At 47.3% G+C, this 21,815-nt stretch overlaps 1 protein-coding gene across 5 annotated transcripts in view; it reads right to left on the minus strand.

The window, feature by feature from the left end:
• sl (small wing phospholipase C gamma 1) overlaps window positions 1–21,815 on the minus strand; it is a 171,531-nt gene that overhangs the window by 56,199 nt on the left and 93,517 nt on the right. For all 5 annotated transcript variants that reach the window (XM_045738972.2, XM_069300253.1, XM_069300254.1 and 2 more), the window contains exons 15-19: window positions 15,908–16,088; window positions 7,378–7,428; window positions 4,418–4,609; window positions 3,602–3,720; window positions 119–227 (exon numbers count right to left, since the gene is read on the minus strand). In XM_045738972.2, coding sequence (XP_045594928.1) covers window positions 119–227; window positions 3,602–3,720; window positions 4,418–4,609; window positions 7,378–7,428; window positions 15,908–16,088 — 652 coding nt within the window. The remainder of the gene's footprint in view (window positions 1–118; window positions 228–3,601; window positions 3,721–4,417; window positions 4,610–7,377; window positions 7,429–15,907; window positions 16,089–21,815) is intronic.

Consider the following 21,815-nt stretch of genomic DNA (forward strand, 5'->3'; position numbering starts at 1 on the left):
TCTCTCTAATTCTCTCTTTCTCTCTCTCTCTTTCAGTTTCTCTGCCTCTCATTCTCATGAAAGAAACAAGTGCAGCAACAGAATTCACTAGCACAAACAAAAGCAGAATAAACCTCACCACATCAACAACCGATGCCGTGCAATTAATCTTCTCCTTCCACTCCTTGGCTTCTTGCTCCGACGTGCAGCCCATCTCCAGCACCTGAGGCAGCGTTGGTGCTGTCAATCTGTAATGCACAACAGTCTTTCATACACAAGTGGACAACCATGTAATTTAAAGTCATAATCTTTGACCTTCTCTGTGATGAAAATATGGATATGATAAATACAAAGATAACATCACAATGAGAAAATCATATCAGCAAAATGAAAGTCAATGCAATTTTTTTTTTAAATGGAGCACAACTACTCCTGTGTAATACAGGAGTGAGCTAGTGGAAAAAATAAATATAAAGCAATAATGTGATAATATGAAATGGAAACAGGCAATGTAAAGTCAGAAAATAAACCAGCATTGAATGTAATAAAACGCCATTTTCTGGCTGAGTCCCGGAGGCTTCCCGGAGTTTACCAGGCTGATATGCTAATATCAGACTTTGGCATCAGTCATGTGTACGGAGTTCTTATGGATCTACCGGGGACCACGAGCCAGAACCTGGCCCCCTCAGAGAGGCAAGGGAAGCAATGGTCTATAGAAAACCCCGTGTGATTGGAAGCATTCTATGTCTGCCATCGACCGGGTTAGGCACCCAGAAAGGTAGGCGTCCCAAAACAAACCCCTATTCTGGTTTAAATTGCAACCAAAAGTCGAACGAGTGAATAGAACTCCCCAAACAAAAACGAGCTAACTATTATGACATCATTCGTCGTCGCGCCGCTGTCTGCGCAGCCCCCCCCCCTCTCCGGGAGGGGGAAGGGGAAGCACCAGACCTACCGTGCTGGCGATCCACACCCCAGTTCTTGAGGCTGAGGCACTCGGCTCAGTTGTGTGCTCTGGCTCCGGTCTTTTTGTGGCGCTGTGCCTTGCTGTGGCTGCTGTTCTCCAGGGGTGCGAGAGCCAGGAGTTATCCTCAGTACTCGGGCTGCATGCACCTAGGGTTCCCTTCCCTAGGTGCCCAGTAAATACTGCCCTTGGAGTTTGGGGTTACCTTCCACAAGTTCCTCAGGGTCTGCCTCTGTGTGTCTGTTTTACTGCTTGGTTTCTTGGCTGCTCTTTGGGTACTTGTTGGTTTTCTCTTCCCTAGTTTACCTTAGGGTAAGAGGCAGTTTTCGCACTGGTAGCGGCGGAGGGTGCTGTGTAGCTAGTTGTCACCTATCACAGCAGCCGGCTCTTCCTTGGGGTACGTTGTCATCTTGCGGGGTTTTTGTTTTTCTTTTTGCTTTTGCCTTGGTGGGGGATTCTGCCCTCATTGCCACTGGTGTTTGGCCTCACCCTGATACTTGGTGGTGCCCCCTGCTTTGTCCCCGTGAGTGTACACGTCCCTGGGGTTCAGCTTTAGACAGTTTGTTTGGTAGTTTTGGGCGCCGGTTAGCAGTACCCTGCCTGGGTTTACCCGAGCGCGAGTCCTCTTCAAGTAAACGCTCAGGACCCTGGGAATCCCCTAAGGGACGCATGGGTCCAATGGATGTGACCCCGGGGTCCCCCCTTGCTTCATGCGAGTATGAGGGTTATTCGGTCCCCTTGTCTCAGGGCGACCCCTCACTGTTTTTGCCTCCGTCATGCAGCCTGTTGGGTCGGTGACACTTTTGACCCTGAGTCCTGTTGCTTGCTGGTGACTCTATTTACCCAGTCTATGGATGATGATCTTCAGGTACAGGCTGCACAAGCGTTGCATTCTAGGTTTCGGTTGTTGCAACGCGCTAGGTTGGTTGTTCACCCGGATGCCCAGCGGCTGCCCCATTTTGCTTATAGGGACCCGGACTTGGGGTTGGGATCGCTTCGACCCTGGTTCAGTCCACACCTCCTGGTCCTTCCCCTCCCATTGTGCATGAGAAATCACACAGCAGCCAGCAGACGACACTACGATTACGATGCCAACTCCCTCACCATAATGACTCCTCCCAAAATACTCCTGTTGCTGTTATTACACTATAAACACACACATTGTATATAACCCATGTACATATGTGTTCACCATAGCAAACCACTAAGCTAGTATGGTGAGCAAAACACAAGTGGCTGCCACACAGCGTCACTATCTGGATTCCCTCCCTCTCTTCCTCACCAAACTTCCTCCTCCCACAATACTACGCACAGCGCTAATTATCACCACAATCCTGCTATTATCACAATCCTAGTCACTAAATCCTGTAAATGAATAATTGACCACAAGTTTGTTTTGTAAAGTAACATATGAAGTCGTTTGAAGATTCCTAGATGGACGAAATAGAGCTAGCGCTGTGAACATTGTGAATGGCATTGATTCACTGATATTTGAACATTGTACACGGTCATTATCACACTCAGGCTCTTCTGTAATACTATCATGCCTAAATAATACCAGTTAAATATATATTTTGACATTATTAGGCAATGCTGTTGTCATAAGCTGAACAGCAGTGCTGTGAGCTCATGCTGCGTGCATCAGCCTTGGTTACTCACTCAGTACTGAGGCTCTCACACCCAGGAATGTTGCCCACAATTTTTTTTTTTAAATGGCTTCTGTTTACAAGAACCCTGAGGAAGCTGATGTGAACCCCCATGTAGCCGTGGGTGTTTTAAATCATACACTAAAAATATAAGACCCCGGAGGCACGTTGCACCCCCCCGTCGAGCACCTATAGGCGTGTTGCGCACCCCCCGTCGAGCGCCTATAAGCGCGATGCGCAGTTCAGTGGTTAATCTACATGAAAAGATGCCACTATTTAGATTGTTGCATTGGCACCTAGCATCTAGGCGAAGAATATTCTATGTTCTTTGTTATTTTGCAAATATCTAATGTACATCTGCTAGGACAGACCACTCAACCAGCAAGTGCCTAAAACTACAGTTACCTCAACAATTATTACAGGTTCACCCATTAGTATCTACATGTCCTTCAGGTGGGCCTTATTTGCAGTTTACTCTCCCACCACATGCCAGGGTCAAGGTCAACAAGACTAATGTAATGTGGGAACAACTATAATACAAAATAAGAATAAACTGGGAACATGGATATTTGTGAACATTCAGATCAAAGCAAGTTAATGGCAAAATGAGAATAAGATAAGGTAAAAATATTAAGGCAAATGATAAACAAATGTGAGAAAAGAGTTAGAGAACAGTGGAGTGCTTAGGAAGGGCAAGGATGTGGCAGGGAAGGGAAGGGAAGGGCAAGGGTGTGGCAGGGAATAAGGGGAAGGGAAGGGAAGGGAAGGGCAAGGGTGTGGCAGGGAAGAAGGGGGAAGTGAAGGGAAGGGCAAGGGTGTGGCAGAGAAGAAGGAGGAAGTGAAGGGAAGGGCAAGGGTGTGGCAGAGAAGAAGGAGGAAGGGAAGGGCAAGGGTGTGGCAGAGAAGAAGGAGGAAGGGAAGGGCAAGGGTGTGGCAGAGAAGGAGGAAGGGAAGGGCAAGGGTGTGGCAGGGAAGAAGGTGGGAGAGAGAGAGGAATAAGGCATTAATATACCTGATGATGAACTTGATGCCCCAGCGGTTGTCGCCAGGGAAACGGTCAACTGAGGCCTCCGCCCCTCGTAGATCGAGGCTCCCTTTCTGCTGGCTGCCCAGGACCTGACTGTCACCTCCCTGTAAGTGTACTCTTCACTGTTATGCATTGTCCTAACAATATATTATTAATCATTAATTTTTCATTTAATAAATTATATGGCAACCTACCAGTCCAACCCATCCTTCTAATAGAATATATCATTTTGACATATAAATGTACCCAAGGCCAATAATTGTCATTCTAAAAAATAGTAGCAGCTTGCAAAATTGACAATGTCCCATTTTCTTTTTTGGGTCCTCCGGTAGGTTAGGATAAGGTCACTTTTGTATGACAGTTTTTTTGACATTGGGAAACCTTAGGAGGACGGGCTGACCAGTCACCATAAAGCAAAATCTGATCAATCCTAACCTCACCTCACCTAATAGAGTGCATTAACTCACCAAAAGTAAGTTAGCAATTTATGAAATATTCTGCATGATGATGACTGTCTAATTTTTTTATACACTTTCTTACAAATATAACTCTACTAGTCTGAAATCTCCATGGAATCATTTGAAAAAGCTAGTGCTGTATACAGTATTTACAAATTTATATTACATGATGTAATGTTCAGAGTTATAAGAATATAAATTTTAGTACTGTATGATGAACTTTATGGAATTAATTCCACCAATCGTATTTACATTTCTCCATTTCTATTCTCATTAATGCCTATCCTGTTTTTATCTTCTCTGAGTTTCCTGCTACAAATCAACTAACAATATTTTGAATTACTCTTTCATCAATATTTTCTGGTTCAATTTCTTCAACATAAATGGCAGGGAACCAATGCTGCTTCAGTCCACCATAGTCCCCCTTCCACCATTCCTTATCAGCCTTGTTTACGTTTTGGATGATGGCATGTTTGGGGAATGTCAACTCATCCGCTCTCTTCGCTTTGTAAGAAAATTTGGCCTTCACATGGATCTGAGGAGAACAGCATCTTCTATTTAATATTCTTACATGAATCTGTTTATGAGGTTTAATAAATGTTATATTCAAGAGAGTTTGATTTTAAGCAATTTCCAGATCAGATTTCATGTCTTTTATAGTAACTTCAGCAGGTATACAGAGCACCACTTGGTTTCCGAACTTTAGTTATCTGAAACTTCCAGTTTCCCGATTGGGGTTGGGGAGTCATGCTACCCGAACTTCGTTCGGGTAGGAAGGGGTCCGCCAAGCGTCACGCTGGCCTGTGGTGGTGGGTGGGAGATGGTCCAGTTTGCCCACTGTGACTTCACAGATTCACGACCTATTATTCCTATTATTCTGAATTGTCATAAGGCTGGAATGTTCATTCTGCACCTTTGTTTTACATATCTGCACAATCAATAAACATCTGTGCACCACGTCGGCTCCAAATGCACGCACTGTGTCAGTGATGGCTGACTGGTGGGTGGATGGATGGGAGAGCTTAGGTGGGAGGCAGTATGAGAGAGAGGGGAGAATCAGTGAGAGGGGGGAGAATCAGTGAGAGAGGGGGGGGAGAATCAGTGAGAGAGGGGGGGGGAGAATCAGTGAGAGAGGGGGGGGAGAATCAGTGAGAGAGAGGGGGGAGAATCAGTGAGAGAGAGGGGGAGAATCAGTGAGAGAGGGGAGAATCAGTGAGAGAGGGGGAGAATCAGTGAGAGAGGGGGGAGAATCAGTGAGAGAGAGGGGGAGAATCAGTGAGAGAGAGGGGGAGAATCAGTGAGAGAGGGGGGGAGAATCAGTGAGAGAGAGGGGGAGAATCAGTGAGAGAGAGGGGGAGAATCAGTGAGAGAGGGGGGAGAATCAGTGAGAGAGGGGGAGAATCAGTGAGAGAGGGGGGGGAGAATCAGTGAGAGAGGGGGGGGAGAATCAGTGAGAGAGGGGGGGGAGAATCAGTGAGAGAGAGGGGGAGAATCAGTGAGAGAGAGGGGAAGAATCAGTGAGAGAGAGGGGAAGAATCAGTGAGAGAGAGGGGGAGAATCAGTGAGAGAGGGGGAGAATCAGTGAGAGAGAGGGGGAGAATCAGTGAGAGAGAGGGGGAGAATCAGTGAGAGAGAGGGGGAGAATCAGTGAGAGAGAGGGGGAGAATCAGTGAGAGAGGGGGAGAATCAGTGAGAGAGGGGGGAGAATCAGTGCGAGAGAGGGGGAGAATCAGTGAGAGAGGGGGGGAGAATCAGTGAGAGAGGGGGGGGAGAATCAGTGAGAGAGGAAGGGGAGAATCAGTGAGAGAGGGGGGGGGGGAGAATCAGTGAGAGAGGGGGGGAGAATCAGTGAGAGAGGGGGGGGGAGAATCAGTGAGAGAGGGGGGGGGAATCAGTGAGAGAGGGGGATGGAGAATCAGTGAGAGGGGGGATGAGAATCATTGAGAGAGGGGGGGAGAATCAGTGAGAGAGAGGGGGGGGGAATCAGTGAGAGAGAGGGGGCGAATCAGTGAGAGAGAGGGGGGGAGAATCAGTGAGAGAGAGGGGGGGGAATCAGTGAGAGAGAGGGGGAGAATTAGTGAGAGAGGGGGGGGGGAATCAGTGAGAGAGAGGGGGGGAGAATCAGTGAGAGAGAGGGAGAATCAGTGAGAGGGGGGAGAATCAGTGAGAGGGGGAGAATCAGTGAGAGAGGGGGGAGAATCAGTGAGAGAGGGGGAGAATCAGTGAGAGAGGGGGGAGAATCAGTGAGAGAGGGGGGAGAATCAGTGAGAGAGGGGGGAGAATCAGTGAGAGAGGGGGGAGAATCAGTGAGAGAGGGGGGAGAATCAGTGAGAGAGGGGGGAGAATCAGTGAGAGAGGGGGGAGAATCAGTGAGAGAGGGGGGAGAATCAGTGAGAGAGGGGGGAGAATCAGTGAGAGAGGGGGGAGAATCAGTGAGAGAGGGGGGAGAATCAGTGAGAGAGGGGGGAGAATCAGTGAGAGAGGGGGGAGAATCAGTGAGAGAGGGGGAGAATCAGTGAGAGAGGGGGAGAACTAGTCAGAAAGGGAGAGATGCTAGGGAAGGAGGGGGAGGTAGGGAGAGATGCTAGGAGGTAGGCAGGGAGGGAAGTAGTGAGAATTAGGGAGGGAGGGAGGGAAAGGCAGGCAGGCAGGCTGGATGGCAGGCAGTGAGGGAGGCAGGCTGGATGGCAGGGAGGGACAGTCACGCGGACCGTGTGACCTTTGAGAGAGAGTATGGGACGTGGGGGGGGGTTGGTGGTGGTGGGGGAGAGACCAGTTCACTCCCGAAGATAAGCCTAACACACTTGACCCGTTAGCAGAGAGGGAGGGAGGGAGACTGACTGGCTGGCTGGCTGGCTGGCTGACTGGCTGACTGGCTGACTGGCTGACTGACTGGCTGGCTGACTGGCTGGCTGACTGGCTGGCTGACTGGCTGACTGACTGACTGACTGACTGGCTGGCTGACTGGCTGACTGACTGGCTGGTAATAACCAGAGGATGTTTGCCAGACGTCTTAATAATCAGCTAGGAACAATTAAGGACTTTTATAAAGCAGATCAGGACTTCACTTATTGGCGAGTACAAACAAAATACGGTCGCATTTAACCTATGAACCTGTCAATTTTTTTCCCTAGAGTTTTTTCCTAAATTTTTCGGAAACATTTATTTTTACATTTCTAGTTTATTTTTTCCCTCTATTTCTCGTTTACGAACTTACATTTTAATCAATGGGTCTCATCCCCAAGGGGTTCGGAAACTAAGTGGTACTCTGTATTTGCATAGTCAACAACCTGAAGAACTTACATTGCTGATGTATGTTACATAACCACCAGGCTGTGGGGGTCCAACTTGATCCTAAAAGATATTCATAAATATTAATACTGTATGTTATATACTTTATACATTTGCAATTTTAATGACTTCACAAATTTGGAACGTAAATGATACTAATAAAATATATTTTATTGTCAATGGAACTTACAAGACAAACCTCAATAAATTGTAAAACTCAATATAACTATACAGTGTAATCCAAAAAATCTGAACCTCTAACAAACTCCTCCAAATAATATACAATTTTTCCCATCTGATTGCCTCTCCACGATTTGTACTGTATTTGGATCAAGGCGGTATTCACTGTGAAGGCGATAAGTCACAATAACGTGGCTAAAGTATGTTGACCAGACCACACACTAGAATGTGAAGGGACGACGACGTTGAGGTCCGTCCTGGACCATTCTCAAGTCTTCACTGTGAAATTTTCAGAAGATTGTATTTTCTCATTTTTTTTGCTATACCTGTACTTGTGATTTTAATAGCCAAATAATATTCTAACAATTTTTTTATTATTAGAATATTAAAAACCAGCATTGAATGTAATGAAACGCCATTTTCTGGCCGAGTCCCAGAGGCTCCCCGGAGCTACCCAGGCTGATATGGATACCCTAACTATTCTGCATCAGTCGATGTGGGTGGAGTTCTAGGCCTACTGGGGACCACGAGCCAGAACCTGGCCCCCCTCACAGAAGCATGAGGAGCAATGGGCCAGAGAAATGAACATATGATTTGGAGCATTCCATATCTGCCATCGACCGGGACAGGCACCCAGAAAGGTAAGGCCACAAAACAAACCCCTATTCTGGTTAAAACAACGAAAATTGCCAAACGAGTGGACAGAACTCCCCAAAAGAAAAACGAGCAAACAAGCATGACATCACACGAGCCGCACCGCATGTCTGCGCAGCTCCCCCCTCCCCTGGAGGGAGAAGGGGGAGGGGAAGCCCCAGACCCCTCGCGCCGGCGATCAATACTTTAGTTCTGAGACTGGATAACAAAAATGCAGAAAAAAACGTTGACCGGAGGGAGGGAGGGTTGCCGGGAAGCCTCCAGGACTCGCCCAGAAAATGGCTTTTCATTACATTCAGCGCTAGTTTTCTGGGGGAAGCCCCTACGGCTCCCCGGAGCTACATCACCAAAGCCGAAAACAGAGGGACACATCCGGGAGGCAGTCACCGCTCACACCACAACACGAAGTCGAGACAACAGGCAGCTACAGCCAACCCAAGGCGACACAGGCCTGCCTAGGCCCAGTAACATACTTGAGGGAGCATGCAGCCAGGACCCAGCGCGACCGCCAAAACAACCCTGTGCCCAAATGTCAGCTAAAGACATGCCACCAAAGACGACAGAAGAACAACAAACCTAGGAACGTCAAGCACACAGGGAGAGACCGCAGGCCAGCTAGACAGGACGCCCAGCGGACAACCGGAGAGAGCCGAACCCGAGAATAGGGAAAAAGGGAAACCGGATCAACCCAAAGCGCAGCCCCGGCCACAGAGGCCGTGGCGCAAAGAACAGCGGAGAGCCGCAAATGGATATAAAAAGAAGCACCCTGGCCAACAAACCAAGCAGTAACAATCCCAGGGACCCCCAGGAACCGAAGGGGCCACAACAAACTGAAAGGAATACAGAAAAGAGCACCCTGCCCCAGAACAGGATGGCTCAGGTCCAAAAAGGCCCAAGGCCTCCAAGTCTGCTCCTCCCCAACCCCGGGAATCACCACGTCAGGCCCCGGGAGCAAGTCGTCCTCCAAAGCCCCGGCCTCACAAGAAAAAGCCAGGGTGGCCTAAATAGCAGGAAGAGAGCGGACCCACTCGCCACTTCCTACAGGAGGAGGAACAGACTGGAACGCCTCCGACGCAATCCCGGAAGGGGCAACCCCCGAATCTGCCCGAGTCTCAAACATCGAAACCCTACCCCAACCCTAAAGCCCTCAGATGCCTTGGAGCCGGAAGCGGGGGTGGGGAGGGGGGGGGGGAGGGCATCAACAGATTTGGGGATTGGAGCCACAAACTAGCAACAAACCTCGCAGGACTCAGGGTCGAATGTCTCACTGACCCAACGGACAGCACGACGGAGGCAAAACAACGAGCATCGCCCTGAGAAGAGGAGACAGAGTAACCCCTCAAACTCGCACAACACGAGAGGGGACACAGGGGTCTCACTTTTACGGTGTTGTCATTGTCGGTTGCCCATCCTTTATGGATAAACCAACCCAAAATCCGTAGAGTGCTTATACTAGTTCAGGAGATCATCCTGTACGCTTCCTACTCTCAGAGAGGGGCTCAGCATCACACCTATTTGCCTAACATATCAATAAACACCTGCTACGGCCGCTGGGCACACGACCAACTACAGGCAATCACCATTAACTGGTTAAAATGTGCTTACCACAAAATTGTTTCCTGCGAGGATGCTCACTCGTCGACGCTTGACCAGGGCGCTCACACAGTTGCCCACGAAACTGTTTCAGGACGGCTTCACAACTCTTCCTGCCATCCAGGACTTGAGCCCACACATTTCCAGATTGATTCCACAGCTGAAACATCTGCACACTTCCTTCCTCTAGAAGGTATATCAACCAGGGGGTTCTTCTCTAACAGGAGCTCAACGGAGCGCGACATCCCCTTAACGATTTCTGGTGCTCAAGTGAGGTCAACGTCCTCAGAAGGGAGCCTCACACCCTCAGCAAATTTTCCACATCTCATAACCAGTCATTTATTTATATTCTTATTCGCTGCCCATACTTGTAAACTATTTGTCAAATTCAATCGAGTGTTTACTATATATTATATAAATATTCAGGTCTATATCTCCTTAACCTTTTAGTTAGGTCTGGCCTGGCAGAATAACTCTCAAGGGGAGACTCGTTTCTCCTGCAGACTGAGATCATAACCCAGTGGACCCGAGTGCCCCCGCATAGTTTCCCAGGGCCCCTAGACTGGGTCTGCTAAGAGTTAGCCCAGGCAGGGTACTGCTAACCGGCGTCCCAAACTACCAAGCAAACCGCTAAAAGCTGAACTCACGGGAAGTGTTCACTCACGAGGGCGAAGCAGGAGGTGCTAACGACCCTAAGATAAGGGGAAGGGAGAACACAAGGCAGGACCCCCCCCCACCAGGCAAAAAGAAAAAGAAAGAAAAAGTCCCAAGAGAACAATGCACTCCAAAAGAACAGATCTGGCTGCTGTCAAAGGTGAAAACTAGCTATGCAATATCCCGCACCCCACCAGTGCCATAACTACCACTTACCCCAAGGCAAACATGGGCGGAAACCCTCCCCCCCCCCCCACACACACACACACTCGGGGCGGTCAAACGCCAAGCAGCGAAATGCCAACAGAGATAGTCCCAAGGTGACTTGTGAAAGGGAACCCCAAGCCCCAAGGGCAGTAGTTACAGGGCATTCAGGGAGGGTGACCCTAAGCACATGTAGCCCGAGTACCTGATAAATTACTCCCAACTCGCATGCCACCGTAAGAGCAGTACTGAAACCAATAACAACACAGAGAAGACTGGAGTTGGAGCCACACAACTACACATGATTCCATCAGCCGAGGAACTGAAGTGTAGATCGCCGGCGCGTGGGTCTGGGGCTCCCCCTTTCCCCTTTTGGAAACGGGGGAGTTGCACAGACATGCAGCGTGGCTCATGTGACGTCATGCTTGTTTGCTCATATTTCTTTCGGAGAGTTCTGTCCATTCGCTTGGCGATTTTCATTGTTTTATCCAGAATAGGGGTTTGTTTTGTGATGCTTACCTTTCTGGGGTGCCTGTCCCAGTTGATTGAATATATAGAATGCTTCAAATCACATGTGCATTTCTATGGGCCATTGCTCCTCATGCCTCTGTGAGGGGGGCCAGGTTCTGGCTCGTGGTCCCTGGTAGGCCTAGAACTCCACCCACATCGACTGATGCAAAATAGTTAGGTTATCCATATCAGCCTGGATAACTTCGGGGAGCCATAGGATCTCCCGCCTGAAAACCAGTGTTGAATGTAATGAAACGCCATTATCTAGGCGAGTACTGGAGGCTTCATGGAGCTTACCAAGCTGATGTGTATGTATTAGACCATGACATCAGTCAATTCAATTGGAGTTCTATGACTACCGCAATCCACAAGCCAGAACCTGGGCCCCTTCACAGAGGCGCGAGGAGCAAGGGCCTATAAAAACTCCCCTATGTTGTTGGAAGCATTCCATGTCTGCCATCGACTTTGTTAGGCACCCAGAAAGGTAGGCGTCCCAAAACAAACACCACCTGGTTAAAAATTGCTACCAAAAACTGAACTATCAAGAAGAACTCTCAATCTGAACATAAGCAAACAATCCCGACGTCACAACTGCCTCCACGCTGCTGTTTGCACAATTCTCCCCCTCACCAGGAGGAAAAGGGGGAGTCTCAGACCCCACACCGGCCATCCAACCCCAGTTTTAAGGCTGAATATATAAAATGCGAATACCACTGAAGGGAGAGAGGGAGGGTTGCTGGGGAACCTCCAGGACTCGCCCAGAAAATGGCATTTCATTACATTCAATTCTGGTTTTCTGTGGAGAGCCCCTCTGGCTCCCCGGAGCTACCTAACCACAGAAAAATAAAGGAGGGACATACCCGGGTAGCGGCCACACCTTAACTCAAAGTCGAGACAACTGGCTGCAACCTGCAAATCCAAAGCGACACATGCCCGATTAGGGCCAGGAACATTAATGAGGTACCGAGAGGCCAGGACCCTGTTTGACCTCCAAAACCCTTGTGCCCGAATGTCAGCCCAAAACATATTGCCAAAAACGGCATCTAAAGCAGCAAATTTGCGAACTTCACGGGCATGAGGATAGACCGCAGGCTGGCTGGACTGAATAATCATACGAACGACCTGGGAGACTCAAGCACTAGAACAGGGAAGAAGGGTAATCGGGTCAACCCAAAGCATGTCCCCGGCCACCGAGGCTGTGGCGTGCAGATAGCCTAAGAACCGCAACCGGACACAACACATGATGCACCCCCTGCCAAACCATGCATAAACCACCCAAGGACCTCTCCGGAAAGCTGCAGTCTCGTTCTTCACAAGAAAAGACGATGACAGCTGCAAAAGAACGAACCTACCACCAGGACTGAATGAGAAGAAACCCATGCGGATGAGAGCATGACGCTCATCAGCCCAACCCCCAGAGGCCAATGCTAACACGTGAAGATCCTTATCAAAACAATCCCAAACCGAAGGGGCCACCACAAACAGAGTAGAAGAAAGAAAAGAAAGCGCCCAGTCGAACGACCAGGATGGCTCAGGCAATGCATGAGCAGGCTGGAGGTGAAACAACGCAGGATACAGATTGAAAAATGAAGTGGAAGTAACATCCATCCCAAACGCAAGCAGGAGTGGCTCCACCAGCGCCGCACAATATGAGGCAACAGTATTCAGCATAAGATGACGGTCCTAAAACAGCCAAGAGAAATAGGACAAAAGAATCCGATCTGAAACCGAAGACAACCTACGAAGAGACATAAAAATGACAAAAGGACCACCTGGAAACTTCATACTGCCGTTGAGATGTAAGACACTGGTGGGACACCATCAATGAAGCTACCTGATCACCATACAAGTGGTGATGGACCCGCATCTGAAAGACCAAACATGAAGTTCAGAGGAGAAGATCAAACCAGCCACATACTGGACTGGACCGATCTGCTGGAAGAGGCTAAGCCGCGGAAAAGTCCCTGGGTTCGGACATTGAGCAAGCAGTGCCAGAAACCAAGGCTGGGCCGGCCACCAAGGGGCCAACAGGACAACTCTCCCCTTATAAGTCTCCAACCGAGCAAGAACCCAAAGCAACAGGGGGAAAGAAGTAAAAGTAACCCCACCTCTAACAGTCCTGCTGAAAGGCATTAACCCCGGTGGCCTCGCAGTCGGGGAAGGGCTCCACATAAACCGGGAGACACTTCGGACCACGCGAAGATGCTTGTACGTCCTACAGAGCCAACTGAACGAGTCGGCAATGACTGTCCATTCCGTGGAAAGGGGCATGAACCAGGACAGGCTGTTTGCGTCGGGGTAAACCAGCACAGTGAAGTTCAGTCTCCCACACAGCTGATCAAACAACCGACAAGTGACCCTGGAGCCCCCAGAAACAGCCAAAGGCGGGGACCGCAGCCGCAGCAATGACGCAGGAGGGAGAGACAAGAAGGAAGCCCGAGAGACCCACCACAAAACCCAGCCAAGTCCAAACCTGAGAGGGAACCAGATGGGACTTCCTCCATTTCACCAAGAACCTGAACACGGCGAATTGGGAAAGAACCAAACCCCTGGCGAGCAGACACGTGGACCGGCTGGGAGCCTACACCAGCTAGTCGTTGAGGTAGGCCAGAACCCGAACCCCTAGCAAATGCAAAGAGGGTCACCATGACCCAGGTAAGGCGTGTGAAAACATGAGGTGCAAGATTTAGGCCGAATGGAAGGCAACGAAAGCTGTAAGCTTGTTGCCCAACAACAAAACTAAGCCAGTCCATGAGCCCAGGATAAATCGGGACATACCAGTACGCGTCCCGGAGGTCCAGAAACACCATCCAAGCAACTGGCTCAGAAAGAAGCCAGACCTGGGACAGAGTAGTCATCCGAGAGGAGGGGCAAAAAACCCAGGGGTTCAGAAAGGACAAATCCAGAATGACCCTCAGAGCCACATATTTCGATTTCGGGATAGGAAAGAGGTGGGAAATCCATCTGAGGGACGAGGTCGTTTCGACCACCCCCAAGCACACCCATTCCAAGATGACCTGACAGAGCACAAGAGAACAGGCCTGCCCTGCTAACCCCAAAACCCCCGAAGGAGGAGGAGCCACCCAACTCCATCACAGGCTGAAGGAAACGACCTGAAATGCCCACAAATTGTGGGACCAGGCGCACGCAAACAGTGCGAGCCTCCCTCCTATTGCGAATATCCCTCCCCGCAAAGGGGCCGACGCCCCTTACGAGAAGCCAACCCACGAGCAGAGCGATCACCGTGCCGACTGCTCCGAAGGCAATGTCGGTTCCAAAACTGGCACCACTGACATACCATGACCGAAGGAACCCCGAACCTTGACACGACCTTTCCGGGAAAGACCCCCACAGTCACCCCCGGAGAACCAACAAGTCACACATAGGGCGACAGCTAGACGAAGCCACCTGCAGATACTTCACAACCGCAGAATCTGCAAACAGCAACGGACTTAACGATGTGGGGATAAGTCAGAGTGGGAAAATGTTGTAAGTGGAGTGCCTCAAGGCTCTGTCCTGGGACCTCTGTTGTTTATAATATATATAAATGATTTAGATTCAGGTTTGAGTAGCAACACTTGCAAATTTGCAGATGATACAAAAATCGGTAAGGAAATTAACACGGAAGAAGACTCACTATCACTTCAAGTTGCTCTAAATAGGGTTTTGAAATGGTCAAAGGATTGGCAGATGCAGTTTAATGCTGATAAATGTAAAGTTTTGAGGCTAGGTAATGATGATAGAGTTACAAGATACGAGCTAGATGATGTTGAGATTGCGAAGTCGGATTGCGAAAGGGATCTGGGAGTTATGATTAGTAAGAATTTAAAACCAAAAGATCAATGCATGAATGTTCGCAATAAGGCAAATAGGACACTGGGATTTATTAATCGAAGCATTAGTAACAAGATACCTGGTGTTGTTCTTCAACTATATCTTGCTCTGGTTAGGCCCCATTTGGATTATGCAGTTCAGTTTTGGTCACTGTACAATAGAATGGATATAAATTCACTTGAACGTGTCCAGCGTAGGATGACAAAGTTAATTCCCCAAATTAAAAATCTTTCATATGAAGAAAGATTAACAAAGCTTAAATTGCATTCATTGGAAAGGCAAAGAGCTAGGAGTGACATGATAGAGGTTTACAAGTGGATTATTGGACATAACAAAGGGGATATATCCCTCCCTTCCTTCTCCTGGGGAGGGAGGAGCTGCACAAACAGCAGCATGGTGACATTTGTGACGTCATGCTCGGCTGATCGTTTTCCGTTTGGGGAGTTCTGTCCAACAGTTCAGCTTTCTGTAGCAATTTGTTAACCAGATAGGGTTTCTTTTGGGGTGCCTACCTATCTGGAAGCCAGACCCAGTCAATGGCAGAAACAGAATGCTTCCAACCACAGGAGGTTTTCTATAGGCCATTGCTCCTCGTGCCTCTCTCAGAGGTGGGGGGAGGGGGGTCAGGTTCTGGCTCGTGGTCCTCAGTAGGCCTAGAACTCCATTCGCTTGACTGATGCCAGGGTCTAATACATTCATATCACCCCGGATAGCTCTGGGGAGCGGAAGGGGCTCCCCCTAGAAAAATCACGTAACATTTGGTGATAAAAAAAAAAATTCAAATGCAGTAGGCAGAAATCCAGAGAGGGTTTGAAATGATGCAGACAAGATTGTGGAGATGTCACTGCATTGTATATAGATAAATTATATAGATACATGAATAAACTTGATATAATAAAATAAGCATACCTACCTGTTCCAACAATCCCTGCATAACATGCTCCGTCACAGGATACCGCAACTTCACATGACGGAAAAGGAAGTTACGTTCATAGTACTTGACAAGATCTACAAGACTGTCAAAAGTAGCAGTTCCAATTGTAAAGAGTTGGTCCTCTTGTTTGACACGACAGTGCTTTGTACACCCTTCAGCTCTGTGGGGTAAAAGCTTGCAAAGTTAAAAATCATAAATTTAATAGAATTATTTTTTTTTTGTACAGTTAACAATACAAATAAAATTCTTAAACAGATTGTGTAAAAACTATGAATTATTCATTGGTAAGGTCATTAAAGATTTACGAGAGCTTGGAAAAAAATGCCAGATCAACTGACAAGCCATCAGTAGTAAGTAAGGGCTGGCTGAACAAGTTTAACCCTTAAACTGCGCAACGCACCTGCAGGCCCTCACTCGGAGGCGTGTTGCGTAAACCAGACATTTATATTTTTCCCGTTCCAAACTCAAAACTCCATTCAAAACTCCTGCGGCTACATCGGGTTTACATCAGCTTCCTCAGGGCTTTTGTAAGCAGACGCCATCTTTAAAAAAAATTCGTGGGCCACATTCCCGGGTGTGAGAGCCTCAGTACTGAGTGAGCAACCAAGGCTGGTGCACACAGCATGTACTCACAGCACTGCTGTTCAGCTTGTGACCACAGCATCACCTAATAATGTCAAAATATATATACAACTTGTATTATTTAGCCATGATAATATTACAGAAGAGCCCGAGTGTGATAATGACTGTGTACAATGTCCAAATATCGGTGATTCAATGCTGTTCACGATGTTTGCAGAGCTAGCCACAGCACCACAGTATTATTTCGTCCATCTGGGAATCTTCAAACGACTTCCCAGGTTCCTTTACAAAATAAACTTGTGGTCAATTATTCATTTACAGGATTTAGTGACCAGTATTGTGATAACAACAGGATTGTGGTGATAATAAGCACTATGCGTAGTATTGTAGGAGGAGGAATTGTGGTGAGAGAGGGAGGGAGAGAGAGAATCGAGGTAGCCTCACTGTGTGTGTGTGGCAGCAACTCCTGTTTTGCTCATCTTACTAGCTTTGTGGTTCGCTATGGTGAACACATTTGTACATGGGTATATACAATGTGTGTATACCCATGTACATATGTGCGTAGTATTGTTGGAGTTAGAATTGTGGTGAGGGAGGGGAGGGAGGGAGAGAATCGAGGTAGCCTCACCGTGTGTAATTACCTAAGTGTAATTACCTAAGTGTAGTTACAGGATGAGAGCTACGCTCGTGGTGTCCCGTCTTCCCAGCACTCTGTCATATAACGCTTTGAAACTACTGACGGTCTTGGCCTCCACCACCTTCTCCCCTAACTTGTTCCAACCGTCTACCACTCTGTTTGCGAAAGTGAATTTTCTTATATTTCTTCGGCATTTGTGTTTAGCTAGTTCATATCTATGACCTCTTGTTCTTAAAGTTCCAGGTCTCGGGAAATCTTCCCTATCGATTTTATCAATTCCTGTTACTATTTTGTATGTAGTGATCATATCACCTCTTTTTCTTCTGTCTTCTAGTTTTGGCATATTTAATGCCTCTAACCTCTCCTCGTAGCTCTTGCCCTTCAGTTCTGGGAGCCACTTAGTAGCATGTCTTTGCACCTTTTCCAGTTTGTTGATGTGCTTCTTATGATATGGGCACCACACAACCGCTGCATATTCTAGCTTTGGCCTAACAAAAGTCGTGAACAATTTCTTTAGTATATTGCCATCCATGTATTTAAAATCAATTCTGAAGTTAGAAAGCGTGGCATAGGCTCCTCGCACAATACAGTATTCTTTATGTGATCCTCAGGTGATAGTTTTCTATCTAGAACCACCCCCTAGATCTCTTTCTTTATCAGAATTCTTTAAAGATTTCTCACATAATATATAGGTTGTGTGAGGTCTATGTTCTCCTATTCCACATTCCATAACATGGCATTTATTTGATTTCTCATGTAGTGTATGGTGGCCACTGTAAAGTTTGGACACAATACCGGCTTACTTGCATAGTTCTGGTAAATAAAACATGTAGATAGGTATACATAACATGTGTAGTGTAATAAAAACAATAACAGTATGGTGGGAGGAGCAATGTTGGCGAGAAAGATGTTGGAGGAGTGAGGGTGTGGCAGCTGACACTCATGGAGTTCAGAGTGTGTTGATAGTAAATATATATAGTGTGTAAATACAGTATCCACTCAATTTAACGGCCTCTTTTATACCGATCTGCCGGTATTAACGACTGGTTTGGGAGCCCAGTATCTGGAGCCTGCTATACCGGTCTGCAGTCGATATTACCGACAGTCGGTATTGGGTTTGTTGTGGCATCAGCGTCCCCTCACATGGCGACCAGGCCGCCACCGACCTGGATCGTCCAGAGTCATATATTACATCTTAATTTTCTTTTATAATGATTCACTTTAATGAAGAAAATTGTAAATTATTATTAATAAAATATTTTGAAACAGTTTTTATTAAGCAAAAGTCTTTGTTTTCTTATTAAATACCTTTTATAGTATGTATAGGCACTAGGTATTTTTTTTCCCACAGACCTAGTATGTACTCCGCCGGCCATGTGTTCCCATTGTTTACCGTGAACTCGTGCGGCTAGCTTCAATTGTGAAGGATATTACTGTACTGTAATTGTGATCTTTTTAATTTACAAAATGCCAAAAGTTACCCAAAGGAAGCGCCTGACAGTTGCACAGAAGCTGGAGTTAATTAAGAAACTTGATAAAGGATATTCTCATGCACGACCAGCAGCAAAGTTTAACATCGGGAAAAGTACAGTAAGTGACATCAAGAAACAGAAGGATACTCTATTAAAATATGCCTGAAAAAATAAGTGTACATACAGTATGTACCCTGTATACAATATAAACAATATAAAACAAGCGCTGCAGAGGATGACGTAATCTTCACAGCTTCGTAATCTTCAGCTTCATTAAAAGTAAGTCAATTTACCAATTTTATTATAGTATTACAAGATATTAATTATTTTTTTCAACAAAAGCTACATATTAGTCTCTGCAAATGTATATTCTATCGTCAGCAGAGAATAGGTGAGCTCAAAATATTTCGTCTTGGCTAGCTCTCAGTGACAAGGCTCGATCGCCATTGTTATGGCATGGCCGCCACAGCCTGTGTTGTAACATTAAAAATACATTACCTGCACTGTTCAGGGTAAATCAAAACACATCTCTAAAATATTATTGAGAAAATATTAACTTGCTGATTGATACATGAAATATTTTGCAATACAAAGGAATGAATCAATTTTTTCCCACCCATCTGGGCTTGATCAGACCATGTTCACACATCATCCATGCAGCAGCCAACAACTGGCTTAATCGTCGGTGTGGCACTAAATTGGAATGCAATTACACAATGAACTTTATTTAATTTTAGTTATACAGTATAAAATATATCCTACCTGAATGTTACTTGAAAAATTACCCGACCCGACTTGACTTCGGAAATAACGGAGCTCCGTAAATAACGACTAGGGCTCAGCCCCATATAGGCTGTTAAATTGAGTGGATACTTAGATTGTATATACGGTGGTACCTCGATTAAGGAGTTTAATCCGTTCCGGCACTGAGCTCTTCATGTGGAAAACTTGCCTTGCGAAACAACAACAAAACTGTCGTAAAGGTGTCCGAGAACCAGCGGAAACGCTCGTTAATCGAGGAAAAGTTCGTTTGTAGACACAAATGTTCTATGAGTGGCTCGCTCGTTACTCGAAATGCTCGTAGATAGAGCTGCTTGTTAATCGTGGTGCCACTGTATGCATAAATTAGTATGATGCATGGGAAATATGTGCAACAGGTACTCTGAGAGAGAACTCTATCAACATCAGAGGTCCGAGACTGTTCAACACGCTTCCACTACACATAAGGGGCATAACTGGCCGACCCCTCACAGTGTTCAAGAGAGAACTGGATAAGCACCTCCAAAGGATACCTGATCAACCAGGCTGTGACTCATACGTCAGGCTGCGAGCAGCCGCGTCCAACAGCCTGGTTGATCAGTCCAGCAACCAGGAGGCCTGGTCGCCGACCGGGCCGCAGGGACGCTAAGCCCCGGAAGCACCTCAAGGTAACCTCAAGGTAACCTCAAGGTAACATATGTGTACATATGTGTCATGCACGTAACAGTGTCTTCGGACAGTACGGATGTTCTACTGCCATAATACAGTGTACGTGTTCATTATACATAGGATTGAAACGAAAAAACAAATAAAATGTATTTGGAACTGTGCACAAAAAATAAACAAAAATATATTTGTGGCAACTCGCGCATCCTGCCCCAGGTGCCCTACCAGCCCCTGGGGCATACGCCACAAGCAACCAAGGAATAATGACGTCACGGGTGAACTTACGGACCCCATAGTAGCCAAAGTACGTACAATTTTGACCTTCTGTTACTATACCCATACTCAGGGAAGTGTTTTTGACATTTAAAAAAAAAAAAAAAAAAAAAAAAATCCAGAGAATTTATTTCCTGCGCACTGGGGGGGGGTGGGGGGGTTCATATTTGGAAGCCAAGCAGTTGAGGGGGTTAAGAAACACTAACTTTCATAATAATAGGGGTTGAGGTTCCTAATACTGATGCAGAAACTGCTCACAGGTTTCAAGAGTAAATCAGAAACAGAACCCAAGGGTAACAGCCCATAACAAGCTTTTAAAAGTAACATTACTGTATTTATTTTGAAATGTGATCAATCATTCATTCATTTCTAAAGAATAATGTGACACGTCTATCTTTAACCACTGCACTGAGCAGAGTGCCTTAACCCTTAAACCGCGTACATTGTATATATACAACTGAAGGTACCGCGGGAGATTTAAAAGTCCTGCACAGTAAGGGGGGGGGGGCACCCATACGCTAGCCAGGGCTGATAGAAAACAGACGCCATCTTTGAAAAAACCAGTGTTGACTTTAGGAAGGAAGGAACTATCAGGGGAAAGCGCCAAGCCATTACGACTACATAACACTGAGAAGGGGTCAGGATAAGGATATGGAATGGGACGAGGTTAAAGAATGATGCCCAACCACTTGGATGGTCGGGAATTGAACGCCGACCTGCAGGAATCGAGACCGTCACTCTACCAAGTGGTTAAATGTAACAAAACCCCATTTTCTGGGAGAGACCTGGAGGCTCTCCAGAGCTATCCAGGCTAATATGTATCTAATAGCTTTCTAGGCCCAATGGAGCCCAAAGGCCCCCAAAGCTGCTCCTCCCCAACCCCAGGAGCCTCTACAACAGGCCCCGGGGCCAAGTCGACCTCCAAAGTCCCGGCCTCACAAGAAAATGCCGGGGCAGCCGAGAGAGCTGGAAGAAGAGGGGCCCACTGGTCAGACCCCGGAGCATCGGCCGGAGGAACAGACTCGAATGCCTCCGCAGCTACCCCGGAAGGGGCAACCCCCGAAACTGCCCAAGTCTCAGAAACCTCTAACCCCGCCCCGACCCCGAAGCCTGCAGACGCGCAGGGGCTGGAAGCAGGAGGGGGGAACAAAACAAGAGGGCATGGACGGAACCAAGGCCGAAGTGACCAAAACCCCCAAGTCCCTACACAAAGCGGGGCAGCCTCGGGGCATCCAGGGAAGCGACAACCCGAGCGCGTTGCAACCTACCTACCCTGCAACGTGCGAGCTGCCTGCACCCAAGGGAAGTCATCAGCAGACTGGGTGAATGGAGTCACGAACAAGCAACAAAGCTCGCAGGACTCAGGGTCGAATGTGTCACCGACCCAACAGGCAGCATGACGGAGGCAAAAACAAGGAGAGTCACCCTAAGACAAAGGGACAGAGCAACCCTCAACACACACAGAGCGAGAGGAGACGCAAGGGTCTCCACTATCGGA

Source organism: Procambarus clarkii, chromosome 43 (genome assembly GCF_040958095.1).
Source record: "Procambarus clarkii isolate CNS0578487 chromosome 43, FALCON_Pclarkii_2.0, whole genome shotgun sequence".
Lineage (NCBI taxonomy): Eukaryota > Metazoa > Arthropoda > Malacostraca > Decapoda > Cambaridae > Procambarus > Procambarus clarkii.